General features: G+C 44.8%; 1 protein-coding gene across 2 annotated transcripts in view; it reads left to right on the forward strand.

The window, feature by feature from the left end:
• The window catches only part of MCOLN1 (mucolipin TRP cation channel 1), a 144,685-nt gene that overhangs the window by 38,782 nt on the left and 85,863 nt on the right, over window positions 1–20,040 (forward strand). For both annotated transcript variants that reach the window (XM_078682153.1, XM_078682162.1), the window contains exons 2-3: window positions 1,609–1,823; window positions 8,248–8,415. In XM_078682153.1, coding sequence (XP_078538279.1) covers window positions 1,609–1,823; window positions 8,248–8,415 — 383 coding nt within the window. The remainder of the gene's footprint in view (window positions 1–1,608; window positions 1,824–8,247; window positions 8,416–20,040) is intronic.

The raw sequence follows: 20,040 nt of genomic DNA on the forward strand, positions 1-20,040 counted from the left end.
CTGTCTGCTGAGGGACTTTATTTTTTTTAAATGTTCTGGCAACGGCGTCTGTTTAACTTTCTTGATAGAAAACGACCAGCAGAGGTCAGTAAAATACCAGAATAACTTTAGCAATCTCTAGATTCCAGTCCATAGTAATCAATAATATTTTTTTCAAATCTTGTAATTTCAGTGACATGACCACCGAAGGCCCTGATTTTATATTAAAAAGAGCTTTGAACTAAACTATTTCCCGCTGAAAGGCAATATTTCTCTCCATGTGTTCCAATTTCTGGATGTCACGCAGTTTGGTGCTTACTTTCCCTCCATGTTAAAGAATAGTAGATGTTTCAGTACCCAGGCTAATGTGCTGCATAGCTAAATACACATAAGGTCCCAAAGGTGAGACCAATTGCATTGCAAATGCTTGTTTAAATTGGCTTCTGTCCCTTTCCTTTTGTAAATGGTGTTTTTTCATTGGTCAGTAGGCTTAGTATTCCCTCCTTAGTACTGCCTTGTCTCTTGTAACCTTCCATGAGGACACCCCCTTTTACATGTGTTGTTACTCCCTAGGTTTTAATTATAGCCTCAGAGCACTATTTTCTTAAAGGGCTTCAGGCAGGACATACTTGGTCCTAAGTAAGGCTGGCAGTGGTAACTTTACCCACTAGCACATCTCACATTTATATGAGACCTATACATTTCCCATCATCAGCTCCACACAGAGTACAACCTAATCCAGAATTAATACAATAATTATTTTGTCACATTTCTAAGCTACTAATTGTATATATGGACATAGCTATTTGAATGTACTCGTGGTACTGTCTTGCATGCAATGCATTATGGGTATGGTGGTTTACCATATCTTTTGCAGGGTGCAGTATCATATGTGGCCAAAAGAAGTCCCACATTTAACTGCACATGGTACTCCACCCTGCAACATGGCTAGGTAACACGCATTGGCATTTATAATGCCAATAACTCCAACTCTCAACAAATGGGAGACCGATTCCAATGTGATAGGTCACACATTGTTAAAGTTGGAGCTGTTGGCATTGAAAATGACAATGTTTTTGACTTTTGTTTTTTTATACCATTGGCAATAGTGCTACGCAAATATAATAATGCCACTGCAAATAAAAAAACTAAATCAAAAAACATTGTTATTTTCAACACTAACATCTCTAACTTTAACAAATGCAAGACCTACTGCATTGCAAATGCTTGACTTACCTTTGCTTCGGTCTGTTTCTGTGCGCGTCCTTCTTAATGAAAAGGCCCAGCCTCCCACTAATGAGTGAAATAAGGCACTGTCCATCACTGGCTCACCCGTGGGTGAAACTGAGCCGACCACATCTATCAAGCAAGCTATAAGAAGGGTGCTTTAAGGTTGAACGAATGCTGTATATTCTCATGTCTTGTTTCCTCTTTCTCTCCCCCTCTCACACCCACAATAACGTCTGCCCTGTCTCTCTTCTATCCAACTCCCATACTAAGGATCTCAACAGAGAACACTTCCTCTGTGTGGCGAAAACAGATTCTTAACTTCGCTTTTGATCGTCATGTGCATTGTTTAAATTTCCAAATGCCATTCACTGCACCCGTTCTTTTATTCTCTTTTAACAGAGCGAGACCGTCTCCTAACTGGGGTGAATAACTATGGCTGTTACATGGGAGAGAAACAAGGTCTGACCCACCCTCATATGCACCCTGACGAGGAGGTCCTCCGGCGGCGCCTCAAGTATTTCTTTATGAGTCCCTGTGATAAGTTTCGCGCAAAAGGAAGGAAACCTTACAAGTTGGTGTTGCAAGTGATCAAGATTCTCATCGTCACCATTCAGGTACTGGTCTAAAGGCATGATTGTAAAATGGGACACAACTAGTATGGTCTGTGCTGTAATAAATAGAACCGTGTTAACAGCCAGTTTGGAACATTTCTACCTTCCAGTATCTCTGTGAACAAAATAAGACCTGATGTGCTGCTGTAGTCATTCATGTATTATAATTACATTTATATAGTGCTTACTACCCCTGATGAGGCGTCAAAGTGCTTTTTCGGCGAGTAGCGCGCTACTCCGGAACCCAAAAACTATTAGTGGTGAATTAGTATAGTGAAATATGAAATTAATTTGAGTGGTGGATATATTAGTCTGTTATTTGGGTTGAGACAGGATTAGTGGTGAGTTAGTCTTGGGAAATATGAAAATTAATTTGAGCAGTAGGCATGTTAGTCTGATATTAGGACTGAAAAGGATAGTGGAGGGATGGAAGAGGGAAGGGTTTTCATTTATATAGCGCTTGCTACCCTGATGAGGCGTTGTAGCATTTTCGGTGAGTAGCGGGCTACTCTGAAACTCAAAAAGGATTAGTGGTTAGTTATTGTAGGGAAATATGAAATTAATTTGATTTGAGTGGCGGACATGTTAGTCTATTGTTTGAGGTATAGGGTGTGAAAATCGTAGTACACTGGAAAGAGTAGTAGAATGAGGTTTGAGATGAGCTAGAGATTTGAGGTAGAGAATATATTGAGTTATAATGGGTGATAAATAGGGTGGTGCACTGGAAAGAGTAGTGGAATGAGGTTTGAGATTAATCCAGGTAGAGGAAATATTGCAAGAGCTATAGGGTGAGATATAGGGTGAGATATAGGGTCATGCATTGGATATGCTGAATTAAAAGCAAAGTAATAAATATAACAATGCATAAGTACATGGAAGTAAGATCATATGTACATGGAAGGTATATATGTATAAAAGGTAATATACGTACATTAAAGTTGCATTTAATAAACTCAGACTATCAAGCGTTGCTGTACTTTAAAAAAAAAAATGGTAGTTCAGTAGTGAAGCAATTGTAGATAAATAGTTGTGAAAAAAGGTTTACTTAATCATGCAGTCACTTATATACATGTTAAACTTGGAATAATGTAACTAATGTACATTTAAGTAGAACTAATGAATATCTATATCTTCCATCAACGGACTAAAGCCGGGTTGTCTTTTGGCTCCTCTGCTTTTTTCCCTATACATTTCAGATCTCCCTAAGTCCTTATCGGCATGTGATGGTATTGCACCTTCATTGGGGGGAACCCCAATTTCCTGTTTGCTATATGCGGACGATATCCTTATATTGGACTTAACGCCCAAAGGGTTAAATAATCGTCTGCACGCTCTGCACCTTTTTGCTGATTTCCATTACTTAAAGATAAATGCAGCTAAAAGTAAAATTATGTGTATCTCAGGGAGGAAAAAAACAAAATACGAGAACTTTGGTTGGTCAGTAGGAGGTCATAAGCTAGAGGTGGTTAAGTCTTATGTCTTCCTGGGGAAAATAATATCCGATAACCTAAGTGACAAGGCCCACATTGAAAATAATACCAGGAAGGCCCTGTTTCAAGGTAAAAGCTTGAGTGCATTATACTCTGCCACAGGGAGAAGACATTTCTCTTACCTGCTACAGGTTTTTAGGGCGAAAGTCCCGTCATCCCTTTTGTATGGAATTGAAATAGTCGATCTAGGGCAATGGGGTTTTGTACACGTTGCAGAAGGTAAAGTTCTACAGTTTTTAGCCTCTATTAACACCGCCTGTACAGTGGCATCCCTGAGACTTGAATTCGGCATCCGTAGTAGATGGGTGCAGGGCTTGGCAGGGCTAGTGAGCTGGGTAGCCAGTCTGGCCAGAGGGGAAGTGGGGACTTTGAGACACTTAATGAAGTCGGAATTGCTGGGCACTTTAAGGGAGTTCTCCTTAATTGTAAAGAATTTTAGAAGGGCTGTCGCACTTCTACAATTGGAAGAGAGCACTCTTTTCACTCTGTCTGCCGTTCAGTTAAAATCACTTTTGAAACAGGCCTCGTGGGATCTCAGTTTTAGGCTGGACAGGGAATCCATTCTTGTAAAGAAGGGAGTAACCCCTCTTACTGATACTTGTGTATTAAAACACATGCAACCCTATGTCGCCTGGAACCTATCCCATGGCATACGGCGGTTTTGGCTTCTCCTGAGGCAGGATCTACTCCCCCTAAATAATCTTATGGCTAAGTGATATGGTTGTTCTGCAATCTGTAATTTTTGTAATTTGTTCACCCAGGATTGTATACATGTCCTCTTTATATGTCCTGTACTTCGTTTGTTCCGTCGTAAGTGGCTAAGACAAATATGCTTGAAATTGAATATTCTTACTGCCAATTCCTTCTTACATGCTTTATATAATCCTCCCAATGAAATGTTCTGTTTTAGTATTTTTAACTTTTTTTAATGCTTTTTAGATATTTATTAGAGGGTTTTTAACTGTGTTGTGCTGATTATTTTGTAGTTTAGAAAAATTTGTAAATGCCTTCTGCATTTGAACGCGTACTTTGTATTATGTATCTGTTTATGTGGACCTCTTTGGAGTTCCAAAACATAATAAACAAATCTACTACTGTAATCTACTATATCTTTAAAAACATTATTATTATTATTATACATGATTATACAAACCAATAAATCTACATAGGTACACATTTATAGTCCAAATAAATGCTTCTATACAGAGGGATATACTATATATTTATGTTTGAGTATGGTGGTTACGTGAGGCAGAGCCAACTCTTGAGTAGTCTTCTGAAGATAAGGTAGTTATCCGTGGATCTTATGTTTGGGGTAAATAGTTCCTTAGTTTGACTGTCTGAACAGAGATGGATGTGCCACCCATGTTTTTTTCTTGCACGGTGGGATTTTGAGGCGAAATGCCACTCTAGAGCGGAGGTTCCTTTGTTGAATGTATTTTGTGATTTTATTCCTGATGAAGAGTGTTCCTGTTCCACGTGTTGTCCTGTTCCACGTGTTGCTTTGCAGCTTGAACATGGACCTTCTGTCAACCGGTAACCAATGTAGGGCTTTCAAGGCAGGGGAGATGTGGATTTGCGGCTTTATATGTAAGAGTAGTCTGGCAGCAGAGTTCTGAATCCGCTGTAGTCTTTTCATAGTTGTTAAAGGTGATCTGTGGTAGAGGTTATTGGCATTTTGATCTGGACAGCTGAAGGAATGCTGGGTGGTAGGAATTTTGTGTATTCCTGCTGATTCTCAAAGTTTACTTCCCAGAAATGCAAGGTAAATGTTGGCAAAATTTGAGGTTTGAAGGGCAATGTGGGTAAGAAAATGTTATGGGATCCATGCAAGGCATACCACCCTGGACTCCTCCGGATGTCTAGTTTCCAGAAATGTTTGGGTTTTGTGGATTTCCCCAGGTGGCAGCTGACTAGAGCCCAAAAAGTACAGCCATTCAGCATACATGGAGGACGATATTGGACTTAGCGCAACTCTGCTACCCATATGTATAGCACCCTATCATTCCTTAAACCAACCCACCCACCCTTCCTTCAATCATCACTACCAACCTAAGTCCTTTGATCAGGGATGATGCAATGATTGCGGCAACCAACCTCCAAGCATACCAACTGATGCCAACTGCCTTTCTGGCATCTTCTCGGAAGGGATTTGGCATGGCATTGGCATCTGACATCATTGAACTAATGAACACCTTTCAGCGTAGCGTTCAGTGCCTGACACAAGTAACATATTACCATAACTTCTGAAGATGCCCGATGCTGGAATAGGTAATCCCCTGTAATTAGTAAAACAACTCTTGTTTAGCAACTTGAGGGTCGATCTGTTGTCTGATGCATCAGACAAGCATGCACTTGTGGGCGTTCTCGGGGGTATTCTGTGCCCTGGTGAGATTGCACACACTCTATTTGTATTTGGCTTATAACACTGTTCTCCTACAGCAGCTTCAGATTTCAGAGGGAGCTTTAGGTCCTCACTGCACTGGACTGTCATTATTTCTAAGCAACAGCAAGTCGATTGTAAATGGTCTATGGTAGTTATCCAGGACAATTTGGGGTAACTTGGGAGATATCTCCCATGGGACCACTGCATAATTTACCTTCACCCTTTCTTGCAGTTGGTACAAGTGCATTGTCTAGAATCCTGACTTTTCCACCATCCTATAAATGCAGATCTGGATAGTCGAACATCACTTCTGAATGTCTGTACCACCTATGTCATTAATGACTTGATTGAGTGAAACTAAAATAAGAGTAATAAGTCCTCCTTTTTCTCTGCCACACTTGCTGGTAGTGACACCCCCCCCCCATATAAAAAGTAACTGGGGACTATTATTTGAAAGTGAGCGTAATGCCCTCCCAAAGGTAGTTGGGGTCTCCACCTGTTCAAACCGAGAGCATCTGACAACAGCACAAATAATCGACTGTCTGGCTCACAACAGGCCTCTCCTAGACTGGTGCAAAATAACCTCCATACCTTTGCTCCAAAAACCCCAGAAGGTACCAAAAGTGCTGATCAACATATTAAGGAAGAAAAGTTCATTAAAAATGATGTAAAATAATTCCTATGGAGCACAGGGTTAACATAGCAGCTCAGTCTTCCAATAACCAGTCTTTTTGGTGCATGCTGAAACCAGGATCCTTGGATAAGGATGGGCATCAAAATAAAGGTAGAGTTCAGCAAGTGAGCTCCAGATGTGCATGCAATAAGGCGAAGCAATGTGCTTTGAAATGTTGCATATCATGGCTTAAAGTGCAACCCTCTTATGGTAATGATACGTTAATTGAAAATAGTGGCGCACAATTTCACCAGATGTTTTCTTGGCGCTATCGGGTAAATTATCCGGAGGGAACACACACCACTGTGATTAGCACTATTGATAAGCTTGTCTAAAGAACCAAGTGTTTAGGTTCTTCCTGAATGATCCAAGATCGTTTTGAAAGCGTACAGTCAGTGGTTAAGACAGTGGAGGCTACCATATGGAGGGGATGGGGGATGGGGGGGGGGGCAGGTGAACCCACAAAAATGATTAGACTTACATTCTGACCCAATGTCCTCCTCTGGTCTTCAGGTAGGCGCCAACCCAGCATAAAACTCCTAACTCCTCTAACCATGCCTGGCGGTGCTCTCACCAGCGTGAGAGCAGCGCCAGGATTGGAGGACACGGACGCACTCAGCGCTTCTAAGTGCATTGGAGGCCTGCCCTTTCTCTAACCCAGCAGTCTAAGACCGCTAGGTTAGGAAGTTTAAAATGCACATGTCTGGCTGGCTGCTGCAAGTCGGCTGGCCAAATAGACATGCACATTTTAACACCTTGCCTGCTAAGGCAATTCCCGCTGGGTGCTAAACATCATCAATTCCCATTGTTCATGACAAGGTCAACTCGTCATAAGCACAGCTCCAGTAAACTGCATGACGAGCTGACCATGTCATTAGCATGGAAGTTAAAGAGAAGAGCTCCTTGCTGCTGGCCCTTGGCACGGCAGCACTGGCCCCGCTACTCAGTTCAGGACAGGTCAGTTGATGAAAAAAAAACGGTTAAACTTTATTACCATTTTATTTTTCAGCTCTGGCCTGGGGCTTTCTTAGTGGGGTGATGCTCCTCTCAAACGGAGGAGCTTCTCCTGGATTAAGAGTTCGATTTAAATGGTGCTTGTACCAAAAATCTGAGCTGCCATGCTTTCCTTCCTGAATCTTTGGATGGTCAGTAGGTTGAATCACGAAAAGCGAAGTTCACCAGTTGGTGAGTATTTTTTGATCCTGTTGGCTAAGAACATGGGGCCCCTCGCCAATTAGGGATTTTTAAAGTTATACAGCATATTCTGAATTTGATTCTCTGTTCCAGTGGTCCCTCAACAGAGAGGTGACATGACAGCTTCTGTGTAATCTGAAAATCAGTCTAGCAGCTGGATCGTGAACCACCTGCAGTCTATAGAGTAGGGTCTTTGGTAGGCTGATGTATATTGAGTTTGCGGAGTCCAGCCTAGATACAAAGGCCATTACTACTGTAGTTAGGACACCCTGCTTGAGCAACATAGATCTCTTTGGAATCATTCTAAGTGTGACTACCTACTCTTTAGAAAACCTCTGAAAACTCCTATATTACGCTGGCTGTCCTGCAGGCTAGCTTTGTGCTAAATACTTGGTTTCTTGTGATGGACCATATTTCCTAAATTCTGTTCTTTTTCCACTTTAGAAAGCTTGCAGTATCACAATGGTGTTTAGCAAAATGAAGAACATAAATACTCTGTGCTATATGTTAGCCTGGCCTCCTGTGTGCCTCCTTGTTTGCTTCAGCTTGATGTCTCTCCACATGCTTTACTTATGCTTGTCCTAATTGTGGTTCCATTGATCTTGAACTGATATTTTCTTCATCTGACACACACCTTGTGTATCGGTTAATATTAGCCTATCCTTCTCTTCACCCCTCTTGCAGCTTATTCTTTTTGGACTCAGCAACCAGATGGTGGTGACGTTCAAAGAAGAGAACACTATTACTTTCCGGCACTTGTTCCTGAAGGATTACACGGACGGCTCAGATGACACGTACGCCATTTACACCCGGAGTGACTTCTATGATTACATAAAGTATACTGTGGATCAAGTAAGTAGAAGAGGCAGAGCTGCAGCATTGGTCTTTGGATAGTTATGGGAAAGTACAGAATTGGCCATCCAACTACATGCTGTGGTGTTGACGCTCTATTTTCTATGGGATTTAGTTATGGCTTTGGGTAGGTGAAGTACACCATACGCCTTCATGGCATTGGTGTAGGACCTGGGAATGTTTCTCATTGCACCAACGCAAGAACTGTAGGATTTTCTCTGTTCTTTCTTTTTGTCTTACACTTCAGTCAATGTAAATGTAAAATGTTTGTGTTTAATATCTTCTTAATGGTGTGGCCTTACTGGGCATCACTTGATCAGTCTAAATCACGTTTTTATTTAACATTGCTTAAGTCCCTTGTATATGGTACAAAATGAATCCAGGGCCTGGAAGTGAAATGTGACTAGCTGACGGTAGCACTTAATGTGCCACCCACTATAGTGTTTGTGTAAACATGGCTTCAGTTCTTCCATTGTACCCTGACTAACAGTGCACACATGCACTGCAACCTGTCAAACGGTAACAAACCCATTTTCACAGGTAGAAACCTTTGTTTTTAATATTAATGTCACACTAAGTAGCCTTGTAGCCCACATGGCAGAGTGCTTGGGATTTAAAGCTAGGACATATAAAAATTTAATATTAACATGTCCTTGAAGTGAATTCACCCAAAAGTCATTTTCGCTGTAGGAAGGCGGTCTGGCCTATATAGAAACTATGAGAGGCAATATTAAATTATAACACTATCTCGGGATTGGGACTAGCTAGTAAAATAATTACACAACTAATTATTAAAAATGTAATTAAATGGTGAAATCAAGTTTTAATGAATATTAAGAAAAAAGTAACATCTAATAGGTGTGAACAATTGATGCCTCACAGGATCAAACAATAGGCTGACCTTAATGGGCGGAGATGACTCCTCTTCTGAGCTCTACAGAATATGAAGGGTGGGTGCAAATTCTGCTCGACAGTTCTATTGAGCCACATTTAACACTTGGGACACTCAAAACGAGAGAAGAGATACCAAAACAATTCTTGTGGATACTCTGTGTGACTGCTGAAGGACCCTGTGTTTACCCTACCAGACGTCTGTCGCTGGGTTTACATATAACACTTGGGGTACACTTGAAAGAGAGAACAGCATGCCAATTTAGTTCTTATGTATCTACTGTCTGGTTTCTGGAGGATCATGCTTTTGTCCTGCCAGACTTCTGTCTTATGTGTGTTGTGTGTAGAGTGACCGCCTCTAACTTGATTTTAGTGCTAGATGTGGGAGGATACCAGGGTCACCATTGTACACTCCCCACCCCTTACCAGCAGAGCTCAAGTTTATTGTGGCTGAAGACTTTCGCCATCTTGGGTTTGCCCTGACACATTGCTGGTTGGGCCTTTTGTAGTACGCATAACAGGAACTACTGAAAAAGTAGGTAGATCAGGGCTTAGAAACCATTACCCCAATGTTTATGAAGAGGCCAGAAATCATCCTCACCCACTAGCTCTTGCCAGGCATAAATGTGGTATCTCCAGGCACCCACATTAGAACATGTTGTGGACCTGCGGAAGTTCAGAAGAAGGCTGCGCCTGCTGTCTCTGACATGCTCCCTCTTATACCTTGTATGTCTACAGAGAGACTACAAGATGCAAGTGGCCGTTTGCTGGAAGTACCCAGCTGACCGGTGGCAACTGGACCTGGCTTTACTGGACTGTGCTGCCGCTCTCTGTCTGAAACCCTGTGAGACTCCAAGTCTCTGAGGTCCTGGGGGCTTTAAATGTGTACTTCTGGGATGGATTGGGACTTAAGAGTCTAAGATAGAAGTTAAAACCCTTGACCAGCATTAACCTGGATGGTGTACCTGACCCATGCTCCATCTCGGTCATTCACAAATTGCACCAAGATCCTGTTCTGCCAAAACCATTGACTACCATTGACGCTCTGTGCTGCTATTTCTAATTAAAACGTTTAAAACTCATTTCTCTGCTCCCCTTAATGGAATACTGTCATTATCTTTATTACATTTTATTCTAATGTTATAATTCGGTTTGGGAATTTGATTGTTTTGCATTTTGACTTTACTACTGTTTCGTCATTGCATAAATAAGTGAATACCTTGCCCTAAGTTAAGCCTGTCTGCTCTATTCCATAGCTGCTAGGGGTTTAAGCAAAACTAGCGCCAAAATTGCGGCTTTCCTCAGCGAACTCTTTAACATCTTAGATGCTCCATCAGTTATTATAGGGGATTTTAACAAAGCTTAGTCTTGTACAGACCTATGGACATGGCAGATACTTCACCTGATAGTGTTTAACTTTGCTTCTCTTAAGACAAATAGGACTAAATTTAAAAAAGCTATTTCGCTGGGGCGTAACACAGGCCCCTGCAGCCCCGCTGTGCGGGGGAACCCCCTCAGCACAGCACTTTGGCCAGAGAGCTATTGATAGAGTCCTGAGGGGGCCCCTTCACGTACCTTGCAGGGGGGACCTCAATTTTCTTTACGCCACTGCTATTTCGTGATAGGTACTTCCAGTATTTCCTTAAGGCTCTAGCACAGGGGGCAGCACATTAAAATATACACTCAAGAACCTGCTAGCCTATTTAGTTACAAAGAATCAATATTTAATCATTACTAACCCACCGTTACTTCAAACATTCTTTTTATTTCATTAGCTTTGATTAGTGTTAGACCTGGCACCTTGGCGTGAGTCTCCCTTCCACTTTTTTGCTGATGTGCCTTATTTTTTTTTGGTGGTGTTAGCTGCTCAGAGCACTGTGCCACTGCCAATCAGTGCCACAGTGCAAGTGCTCCCTATGAAAAGTGTATACATTTATTGGTTTCCATGATTGGCTTATTTGGTTTACTGTCAGTTCCCAGTAAAGTGCACCAGGAGTGCCAGGGCTTGTAAATACAAATGCTGCTGGTGGGCCTGCAGCACTGGTTGTGCCACCCACAGAAGAGGCTAGGTCTGCCATTGCAGAACCTGCGTGCAGTCTGGTACTGTCATGCTGACTGCGCAAGTGCACCTACTTGCCAGTCCCTAAACCTTCTCTTAACTTCATATTAGTCACCCCTATGGTAGGCCCAAGGGCAGGGTGCATTGTAAGCATAAGGTAGGACAAGCCCTGATGTGTGTGGCATGTCCTAATAGTGAATTACAGCCATTTCCGTTTTTCACTATTGTAAGGCTACCTGTTCTCATAGGCCAGAATGGGCTGCTGGAATTATTACACTCTATAATCCCAGCAGGCTCAAGGAGCATGGTAGTAAATCAAGTTTAGTATGCCTGAACTCAGAATAATAAAATACTTCTTTTTAGTAAAGTTTATTTTAATATCCTGTGTTTGCAAATGCTATTTTTAGAAAGTTGGCATTTGCTTGCCTGACTATTTCAGGCCGCCTCTGCCAGGATGTGTATCTGCTGTCTGGTTTGTGTGAGTGACCGGGCTGGGGAATTCCAGGAGACAGTCTGGGCTGCCTGGTGGTGAATAGAGGGATTACCCCCAGGATAGGTGGGAGGAGTGCCCCTTGACTCTGAATAGGGCTGTGCTCTGCCACCACAATGCTGGCTCCACCTCCTGCGGAGCGTCTGATGTCTCTGCCCTGCACCCTGAAAGAAGAAGCCAGACTTACCAAAACAAAGTGCTCCAAAACTGGGTTGAACCAGGCTCAGGCCCCCTGGCCTGCAAGAACAAAGGAATTTCAATATAAATGTAGGAGCCCTGCTCCCAAGAAATTAGATCCTGTTTGTGCCAAGAAGAAACTCTGCCCGAAGAGAAGGACCTGGGAAAGCTGCATGGAGGACTACTTTCTCTAGCCTGAGAGACTGGCCTGTGGTGGGTGCCTTGCTGCAAGAAGGAGAGAAGACAAAGACTGAGAGACTTAATTTATTCAACTTGTGCTACCTCTGAAAACAGATCTCCAAGGGCTTGCTGGTGAACTTGCCCCCTGAACGGCCGCCCCAGGAACATTGGGCGCTACCCCCTGAAGAAGCAAGCTGCTGCTGGTGTGTCTCCCTTTGCAGCGCTGACCCCGGAGACCTGAGTGCACTGAGAAGTTATCCCGCACTCTAAGAGCCTGTGCAACCCCGTCCCGCCGAGCAACGCGACTCCCGAACGATCGCGCCCCAACTCGCACAGTAAAGGCCAGCCCCGTCTGGCCCGAGCATCGTGACTGCTGCCTACATCGAGCCTGAGCTCGCACCGCAAGAAAGGACCGTCCGGTCCAAGCAACTTGAGCCTGTGGCCCCTGAGCCGTAGATCACACCGTAAAGACTGACTGCGCCTGGGCTCGCCCTCCGTGAAGACGCCCTGCTGAAAGCGCTTCGCCGCTGGAATCCCCTCAAGCCACCGCCCCCTCTTTAGGACCGGAGCGTCACTGAGACCAAGAACCTGCCCCACAACGCATCGCTGCCCTCTGCGTGAAGAGCCTGCCAAGCCATCGAGCCGTAGCTCGCACCGAAGGAGGAAGGCACCGCGACGTGGGATGTCGGATCTCCCTCAGCGTGTCCGCCCCGGACCCTCTCTACAAAGCCGAAGGTACTGTCAAGTGATTGTGCTGTGCGCCGCGCTCCGGACTGCGGTGTCCGTGAGGCGCACACCTCTTGTGATAGCTTCGCCCCTTTACGCTGTGCGCACCGTACAAGTGAGACTCCCCCAACCTGTCTCACCATCGCTGTGCGAGTCGCACGGCAGCCTACGCCTCGTACTCCTTGTTGCCTCGACCGCGCCGTACGCTTGGTACGCGAGACGCGTGAGGTTTAGCAAGGCCCTGCTTGTGTTAGCCGTACGGGACGTATGAGAGCGCTACGAAGCGCACAGGCTGTAAACTAACAGCGCAACCACGATTGAGACACTATCTGAATCACTGTGGAGCCGTTTTTAGAGCGATAAAGACCTCCCAAAGTATTGAACATTGCCTTTAAGAACTGTGGCCTCATTCTGAAAGTAACTGGAACCGTTTTAAATGCTAAACATGTAATCAAAGACTAAAGAGTATATTTTTACAAACAACAGTCTTATGTCTCTGTGTGGTGGGTTGATAAGTTACTGTGTGTATTATGACAAATGCTTAACCACATGTGCTGTGGAGATTAGCCTGGTCTGCTCGCGCCACGCCGCCTAGAGGGTGAGCAGGGGTTATTTCTAGGAATAGTCCTTTGCCCTGACTAGAGGAGAGGTCCCTGCTTGTCACAAGTGCATACCTGTGCCAACCAGAGACCCCCAATTCTAACAATTAGTCACGAAAAATCCATGACAGAACCATAAACAAACTTAATATGCACAATCAATATAATTACTTCCTCTAAAAGATCATTAAAAATACAATACTTCATCTTACAATTTCATAAAACTCAAAAAGGAATTAATTAGATGGCGATCGAGATGGCTGCGTAACTGCTCGGCTCTGTGAGCCTCCTCACCCCGCACATACATCCTGGCACTTATCCTGCGCTGCAACGGCATCTACATGTAGGCGAAGAGTCACTTTCACTTACCGCTTGCTCCTGAGGCTTCTGCTTGCTGCAGACCCGTTGGAGTGTCCCCGACTGTTTTGAGGCCTTCACGGAGCTGGGACCGGGGTCTCAAGTGCGGAGAGTGGCCGGCCGCGGCTGCAACAACAGCGGCCTCTGGTGATGGTGAGGACTCGGCCGGAGGGAACTGAAGACCTGATTGCCGATGGCGACAGTGCTGTCCCAGCCCAACTGGCGGAGAACCATGTGGGGAGTGTGATGCAGCTGGGTCGAGGGAGGTGCATGATTCTTGGCCCCCCATTCCGGGCCCATTACCGACTTTGCCCGGAGTCAGCGTGCTGCCCCCAGGGTGCGGCGGAGTTTTTAGCCTTTTGGTGACTCTCCGCTGAGAAACCTGCCTTGGCTTGTGAGATTCCCCGTTGTGAATCCTGTTCCTCCCTGATGTGAGACCTGGTCCCGAGGTGAGGTGGAGAAGGACGAGGCCGGAGCAGCTAAGATGGCGGAGAGTACCCTCGTGCGCACACCTCACCCGGGCAGAGAAGCCGCTATGCGAGAGAGTCCTGGGGTCTGGCGACACGAGAGAGAGCCCACGTCCAGAGATGTTTTGGCTGCGTTAACGACTCTGCATAAGACCCTGATCCGGGACGCCCGGGATCTGGGAAGGAGGATGGCCGCCATTGTTGTCCCACCGCTCCACATGGGTAGGGATGAATCACTAGGAAGCGACGATGTGTCCGCCTTTGCGTCAGTGATGAACGTTCCGGCTGCGCCTACGTTTGTGGAGACGCCGATGGACCCGGTCCGTGACATCGCTTTGGATTGCTCTGTTGTGTTTGGGAGTGACTCGTCGGGGCCTTTATCTGTATGGCGGCGGAAGAAACAACATCGATCCATAGATTGGGTTGCCCCGGCGGCGCTTCAACAATTGTCGGATTGTGTGTCTTTCTCCTCCTGGCTGGTGAGACTGTGTTCTGCCAGGGGGATGTTTCCGGCATCAGTACTGCCACATACAGAGTTCCGGCATGCGTACTTGACTGGGATTTGGGGGCTACGGTCCCATGAAGTATTGGCGCTGCTCGGACCGCCCGGTTCGGTTGGACCCGCCACACTGTACTGTATGCCGATTGATGAATGGCCGTATGTGGGTACTATTGATAGAGAAGGCCAGGGATGATATAGTTTGGGATATGATGGAACACATTGTTGGCTGACGGTGTCTTGGAGGGACACTCCACGGGGATGTTACCGATTGACTTTATGATTCTTGCTTACTGTGGCTCTTCTGACTTTGCTTCTGATGTATATTGTGCGCGATGGGTGGGGGGGGGGGCGGGTGGTCTGATCGATGGTCCTTCTTCATTTTTTTCCTTTCCTTTTTCTTCCTCTTTCTTCTATATTTCGGGTCTCTTTTTAGGGCGATAGGCACGCTGCTGGGGGGGGGGGGGGGGTAGGCCGTAGCCTTCTGCAGGGGTGCAGGGTGGGGGGTAGGGGGTAGAGGGTTGTTTATTTGTCCTTTCTTTGTCTCTATGGCCCTATGCTTTTTCTTTTTCCAGGTGTCGTCGTCTTCATGTTTCCTACAATCTGTTTTGTTTTTAAGGGCTGGGGTGCTGATTCGACATGACGTGTATGTGTTTACATTTATCCTGACTCGTATGCCTTGCCCCCGTGTCCTTAAGTGTATTTGCACTCATTGCGGATTTCTGTTTCATGTTGCTATTGTAGGATCATGTGTGACCGTCTGGCACTTCTTCTGATATTTTTTCTGTTTTATTTTTCTTCATTGTAAAATTGACCTTCTTAAATCCTGCTTATTACGCTGTACGCTTAAATACGAGTTGTATCCTGGATACTTACCTGACCCCGGCTTATGGACCGCCGTTTCTTTTATATTGCTCTGCTTACCTTACGAATTGATTAGCGGCCGGCCGGGATGGTTGTAGGCCCATGCTTGTATTAATGTGAAGTGATAATAAAGGTTTAAAAAAAAAAAAGGAATTAATTGAAACAGAACAACAAACCCCAGCCATTTTCGCATTCGTACCCGGCACTCAATCACACATACTCCGAAAAGTAAAAATACTTTTTGAAGTAGCAGTGGGTTAGTAATGATTAAAGATTGATTCTTTGTGTATGAATAGGCTAGCGGGTTCTTGAGTGTAAAAAAGCTTCTGGTGGGGGCCATTTGTTTAACGTACTCTGGGACAACGGATTCCAGTCATTAAATGGCACATTAGCAAACGACAAGCCTGCCAAACCAACTTTTACTATAGGAAATAACTCAATAACTATAGATTATATGTTCTTACACAGTGCTCACTTTATCCGTGACTTGAGTTTTAAATTATTTCCTGAATGGAGAATGATCATAAATTATAATCCACAGCATTACACACCAAGCATCACCTTCAACCAATATTTAGCATGTCAATCATTTCCTCCAACAAGAACATTCTAATTAAGAAACTGTGTATGCATTGGAACCATGGTATTAATTTTAAGCTCTCTTCAGTTGTCACTCAGCCCTTCATAACTCACTACCTGGTTTCCATCGTGAATGCTGTTCAATCCACACAACCCTGTATATCTGACTGGGAACCACTCCTCCTGGCCATCCTGAACTTTATTTCTTCAACCTTTCTGGGCATAATAATGCTGAATCAAACCTTCGCCCTAGGAATTCCTGTGCCTGGCAAATCCCGAAAGCAAAATGGCATCACCATCAGTCTGGGAAGCTTGCGGAAAAGATCTTTACTGACCGTTTCAATAAGTGGATCCAACATGCTAAACACCTTTATAAAACTAGAGTTAGAAATATCAAAGCAATTCAGGTCGACAAGGCCTGAGCCAAGCTAAAGGAGGCCATCAACTCAAATCATCCTAGTAAAACTTGGTCTTTGGTCAGACCCCCCAGGATATAGCGGCATGGATTAGCAAATTTAGCGGCACAAAAATGGAAATTTAGCGGCACAAAAATGGAAATTTAGCGGCACAAATATGGAAATTTAGCGGCATTTTATGTGGCCATTTTTCCTACAACAAACACAGATATCTTCGTTTTTTTAGTTATTTAACAACATGAAGCTATGTATATTTGGTTTCTTTACAATGTAGACACTTTGGGGCAGATTTACAAGCCCCTTGGGCTGCTTTTACGCCGCCGTTGCGTCACTTTTGTGACGCAGCGGCGGCGCAAAAGATGCACCATGGTGCGGGGTATTTACAACGTGACGCATCTCCCAGATGCGTCCCGTTGCAAAGCCCTGCGCCAGAAGAGGCGTACCATTGCAGGTCAGTTTGTGTCTTGCAATAGCCTTAGAGCTTGGTGCCACTGTACCTGCTGCACTAATGATGGCTATACCTATCGCCCCTTTACAGTGTATTTTGAACACAACCTGATATCCCACCGGATGCCCGTTCGACAGACCTAAACACTAGAGAAAGAGCAGTCAAAACCGCCAAGTGGTCACTTGTTAAACAGTAGCGAACTGCATGTTGGTACTTGTAGTTTCGTTGCAAAATGTCAGCCTGCAAATCGTCTCCGATTTAAAAGCGGGGACTGGTTGAAGTTGACACCCATGACATGGGGCTACTTGACGCCCGTGTTAAATTTCTCGCCTCTAGGATTTTTCCCATGGCTCACTCCCAGGGGGAAATGGTCTGCAATAGGTGAGCTCAACCCTGTGACTTCATCCCTTGTCCAGCGCGCCTCTGCAGATACCCCGTCCCGTGTGCGCCTCAGCTCTCTCGGCTGAGTGGTTCAGTCTGTTTATCTTGAGGGACAGACATCTCTGCACGGCGCTCCGTCTCCAAGCCCGCGAATAGGGTGACCAACTGGCATTGGTGCAAATTCAGGACGGTGAGTGTAAAAATTCAGGACAAAGGGTCAAAATTCAGGACACAAAATCAGAACAGGAGGTCAAAATTCAGGACAAAACTTCAAGACAATAGGTACGTTTTACAGACACATCAGAGGTCGCGCAATAGTATATAAGTAAGCCCAGCCATTTCCAAACATATTCAACCGTTTGCAAACCTATCCATCATGTATCATTCCATCTATCATTTCACTCATCCATCCCTTCATCCATCCCCTCATCCATCCTTTCACTCATCTCCATTATCCATCCACCCTTTTACCCTATCCATCTGTACACTTATCCATCCACTCTTCATCCCATCCATCCATTCACTCATCCATTCAGCCATTTACCCTTTCACCAATCCAGCCATCTTTTCACTTACTAATCCTTCCACCCATCCACTATTTTAGTCATCCATCCATCCTCCCTTTCTCTCTCCATCGACCCTTTCACTTAGCCATCCTTCCTTCCTTCCATCCATCTTTTAACTCACCCACCCATCATCCATCCATCCATCCATCTGTCCTTCCCCTCATCATCCATCCTTCCCCTCATCACCCATCCATCCTTTTCCCTCATCATCCATCCATCCTTTTCCCTCATCATCCATCCATCCACCCACCCACTCTTCATCCATCCATCCTTCCCCTCATCATCCATCCATCTATCCATCCTTTCACCCACCCCCTCATCATCCATCCATTCCCTCATCATCCATCCATCCATCCTTTCACCCACCCCCTCATCATCCATCCATTCCCTCATCATCCATCCATCCATCCTTTCACCCACCCCCTCATCATCCATCCATTCCCTCATCATCCATCCATCCGCTGTGGAGCCAGAGAACCAGGTCAGCAGAGCCGCTGTGGAGCCAAAGAACCAGGTTAACAGAGCTGCACTGGCGCCAGAGTCACAAGGTCATAGTTCAAGCGCTGTCCTCCCAAGTGGGTTTGTAAAGCTGCCAGGTGGAAGAAGCACATATACAACTGGAACAGCTGAGCAGGGGCACTTTCACACTTCTGTGCAACAGCTATCTTTGTTTGACTTAGTAGTTTGTTGAGTAGCTTTGGTGACCGGTGTATGTAGTCAGAATATCTTTCCCCTCCCTTAACCTCTTTTACAAATTTGATTTGCATTGCAGTAATAATGTATCCTGTAACTGTAGTAGCTAGCGTTCTGATAGCTCACCGTGCCTAATTGAAACCAGTAATACGATCTATGAAATCTGCTATTCACCAAAAGACTTACAGAACAGTTGTGAAAATTGTCATGGTCCGATACTCAGTTAAATATAATTATAGTTCCTCTAGCATAGCAGATGTAGCAGTTTCAAAATCTGACATTTTTAATCCGCATTCACAGGGCCAAAAACAAAATTTAGCTAACCTCTCGATTGGGCATCCACATTGTAATTAGCACAGCAAAACAATTCTATGTATGAAATGTTAGCTTATTCTCCAGAAGGAAGAATTGTATGAGCTGACGAAGGTGCGGAGTGCAACTGCACACAAGGAACCCACCTGAAGTCAGCTGGAGCTCCACGCCACCCAAAGCTCCACGCACACTTCTAGAACAATTCTGAAGACCAAATTCCTTGCAAGTAAGAGCAAACTAAAGTAATTGTCAGACCCCATTCGGGTGCACGAGCAGAGGGCAGACGGGCTACTGCCACCAACTGGGGTGATTACGGTAATTAGGCAAACACAAAGAGATGTACGGAGCACTGAAGCTTTTCAGCCACTCGCCCCCAGTCACGGCGGAGACAGACACACCCTCCTTTACATTGGCTCACGGCAAAATGGCGGATTTCGCGGGCGTTTGTGCAAATATCGCGGCATTTGCACGGATCGGCCGATTTCGCGATTTTTTTGCAAATCGCGATAAGCTGGAGGGTCTGTTTGGTCTGCCATGGGACACAGGATTGCAAGGCAAACAATGTTTTCTTCATCACCAACACTCAAAAGGAAATCTATATTGGAGTGCTGGTTGCAAATAAACCAGGTACCTCAAGAGCCATTGAGCCTCAAGTGTAACACTGCGATTTCCATTTCTCTAGTAGAAGTATACAGACTAATAAAAAGCAGCAGGTACTCATGAACAGGAGGCCCGAATGGTATTCCAGTTGCGCATCCTTAAAACTGACATAACATTATCAATCCCGTTACTTCATGGTCTTTCTTATCATCGTGTGTCTGTGGGCATGATTCCAGTGTCGTGGAAGATGTGTATTGTGAATCTTATTCATAACAAGCATTTGCAATGCAATTGGTCTCGCATTAGGAAAGTTTGAGCTAT

The sequence above is a fragment of the Lissotriton helveticus genome, chromosome 1_1 (assembly GCF_964261635.1).
Source record: "Lissotriton helveticus chromosome 1_1, aLisHel1.1, whole genome shotgun sequence".
NCBI lineage: Eukaryota > Metazoa > Chordata > Amphibia > Caudata > Salamandridae > Lissotriton > Lissotriton helveticus.